General features: G+C 62.4%; 1 protein-coding gene across 1 annotated transcript in view; it reads right to left on the bottom strand.

The window, feature by feature from the left end:
- The window catches only part of LOC104915807 (valine--tRNA ligase, mitochondrial-like), an 8811-nt gene extending 5819 nt beyond the window's left edge, over positions 1 to 2992 (bottom strand). The window contains 9 exon segments of the mRNA XM_031557543.1: positions 7 to 24; positions 736 to 863; positions 1048 to 1138; positions 1228 to 1316; positions 1796 to 1907; positions 1977 to 2096; positions 2184 to 2265; positions 2563 to 2660; positions 2745 to 2992. Coding sequence (XP_031413403.1) covers positions 7 to 24; positions 736 to 863; positions 1048 to 1138; positions 1228 to 1316; positions 1796 to 1907; positions 1977 to 2096; positions 2184 to 2265; positions 2563 to 2660; positions 2745 to 2954 — 948 coding nt within the window. The 5' untranslated portion in view covers positions 2955 to 2992.
- Between the last annotated feature and the right edge of the window lie 14 nt (positions 2993 to 3006).

Raw genomic sequence — 3006 nt, 5'->3', positions numbered from 1 at the left:
CCTCGCCACGAAGCGGTGGACGCCCTGGGGGTGGGGATGGGGACGTTTGTTGGGGACAGCAGGGGACATAGGGATAGGGTTGGGGACAGGAAGGGACGTGGGGATGGGGTTGGGGACGTGGGGGACATAGGGATGGGAATGTGGGGATAGGAAGGGACACAGGGATGGGGTTGGCGACAGCAGGGGACGTGGGGACAGGGCTGGGGATGTAGGGACAGGGCTGGGGACGTTGTTGGGGACAGCAGGGGACACGGGGACGGGGTTTGGGACATGGGGATGGAGACAGTGGGGGAGGTGGGGACATGGAAATGGGGATGTGAAAATGGAGACGTGGGGACTGGAGAAGATGTGGGGATGGGGTTGAGGATGTTGTTGGGGACAGCAGGGGACATGGGGACAGGGTTGGGGACAGCAGGGGACACAGGGATGGGGACATGTGGACAGAAGAGGACATGGGGATGGGGTTGGGGACCCAGATGGAGACAGCAAGGGCCATGGGGACGGGGTTGGGGACACGGATGGGGACAGGAGGAGCCATGGGGACAGAGGGGGAACAAATGTGGGGACTGGAAATGGAAGGAACATCAGGAGGTGACAAGGGACGCGGTTTTGAGACCCAATCTGGGGACGCGAGGAAGGGGAGGACAACAGGAGGTGGCACCCAGCCCCGCAGACAAGGAACAAAGGCAAAGGGGACAGAGGTGACACTGAGGGGACACCAAAGGGACGCGGTACCTGGAGCCACCCCCCGCCGGGGGGACACATGGTGCCATCATCCCCGATGACGGAGAGCAGAGGCAGCCCGTGGGCACGTGCCAGGGCCAGGTCGGGGTGACTGTGTCCTGGTGTCACCTTCACTGCCCCTGGAGCAGGAACAGGACGTGTGGTGACGCACCCACGGCTGCCACATCACCCCCACGGCCACCTCCTGTCACCCTCACCCCATCGTCACCCATCATCCCGGTGTCAACCACCCTACTGTCATCCCACCGTCACCACCCCATTGTCAACCACCCCGCTGTCACCACGGCCCCGCTGTCCCCATACCGGTGCCCCTCGTGGGCTCCACCGTGGGGTCGGTGACAACAGGCAGCAGCTGCCCAGTGAAGGGGTGACGGAGATGGCGGCCATGGAGGTGCTGGAGGAGGGAAGGGGTGGAGTCAGCGCAAGCCCCGCCCCCTAAAAAAGGAACCACACCCACCCCCATAGGCTCCTCCCACCCCATACCTGGTATCGGGGGTCCATGGGGTGCACGGCCACGGCCACGTCCCCCAGCATTGTCTCAGGACGTGTGGTGGCCACCGGGAGCTCCAGGCCTGGGGACAACCAGGGGTGACGGTGGGGACACAAAGGAGAAGGTGGCGAGGGACGTGGGATGTCGTTGGGGACACCAAGGGACGCGTTGAGGACACGGTGGGGATGCGAAGGAGGAGATGGGTGTGTGCAGGGCATCAGGGGACACCAAGGGGACGCCCCAAAGGGGACATCCCAAGAGATGGGGACACCAAAGGATCCCAGTTGGGCACCTCAAGGGGTGGGGACACAAACGGGGACACAAAGGGACCCCAAAGGACACGAGTGGGGACACAGTGGGGACATGTAGAAAAAGCGGATGCATGTAACGGACACCAGGGGACAACAAAGAGGACACCTCAAGAGATGTGGACACCAAAGGACGACGAAATGGGGACGACCAAGGGCCACAAAGGGACACTTTGAGGGCACAGTGGGGACTTGTAGGAGGAAGATGGGTGCACGCAGGACACCAGGGGACACCAAAGAGGACACCTCTCACCATCATCCCCCTCCACGGGGTAGGCGAAGGTGACGAGGACACCGAAGGTGACGGCATGGGGACAGCCAGGGACACGCAGCTCCGTGGGGCCAACCAGGGGTCGTGGTTCCACCTGTAGCCACATAGACGTTAGGGACACGTCCTGGGACACACGTTGGGGACACTTTGGGGACAAGGTCACCTCCACATCAGCCACAGCAGAGCGCAGGGCGCACGACCAGTTGACCAAACGTCGATCGCGTCGCACCAACCCAGCGCGGTGCAGCCGTACGAACGCCTCCGTCACCGCCCTGGAGAAGCCCTGGGGACACCGTGGGGACACTGTAGGGACACATGCCACCCTCACTGGTGGCCCCGTGGGGATAGGGAGGGGACACGAGGGCTCGACGGGGTCCATGGTGAAGGCGCAGCGGCTCCAGTCCAGTGAGGCTCCCAGGGCGCGCAGCTGGCGCAGGATTTCGTCACCGTGCCTGGGGGTGACGAGTCCCCAAGGCGTCCCCAACTCCTTCCTCACACCCTCCTGGTGTCCCCAACCCATGTTTTATGTCCCCAACCCTTCCTAACACCCTTCTGGTGTCCCCAACCCCTTCCTAACATCCTCCTGGTGTTCCCAACCCACCTTTTGTGTCCCCAACTCCTTCCTAACACCCTTCTGTTGTCCCCAACCCACGTCCCATGTCTCCAACCCACATCCCGCCCCCTTCCAGCCCCCATTTTCCTCCCATTCCCTTCCTCCTCGTGTCCCCACTGTGTCCCCACATCCTCACCTCTCCTTCCAAGCCCAGACCTCATCCAAAAACTCAGAACGGGACAGATCCTGACGTCGCACACCCCGCTGTTGCCACAGCCACTTCTCCACCACCACCTGGGGACATTTGGGGGACGTTTAGGGATATCACAGCCCGTCGTTTCACCACCACTTGGGGATGTTTGGGGACACAATGCTCACCTGGGTGGCAATGCCTGCATGATCGGTGCCTGGCACCCACAGCACTGCCCAGCCTTGCATTCGTCGCCTGCACGGCCCCAAAAGTGTCAAAAAAGAGGGGGGGATGACAGCCCGGGACCCCTCCAAGCAACCCGTGGGGGTCCCACAGCCCCCCAGAATCCCCAAATCTACTCTACGAGCCCCCAAAGGGCCCCAAAATCTGCTCTTCATGCTCCCAAACCACCCCCAGATCCCTCAAAAATCCCTTATGGGACCTGATCTG

The sequence above is a fragment of the Meleagris gallopavo genome, unplaced genomic scaffold, assembly GCF_000146605.3.
Source record: "Meleagris gallopavo isolate NT-WF06-2002-E0010 breed Aviagen turkey brand Nicholas breeding stock unplaced genomic scaffold, Turkey_5.1 ChrUn_random_7180001852996, whole genome shotgun sequence".
Taxonomy (NCBI): domain Eukaryota; kingdom Metazoa; phylum Chordata; class Aves; order Galliformes; family Phasianidae; genus Meleagris; species Meleagris gallopavo.
This window is presented reverse-complemented; position numbering and strand designations above follow the sequence as displayed.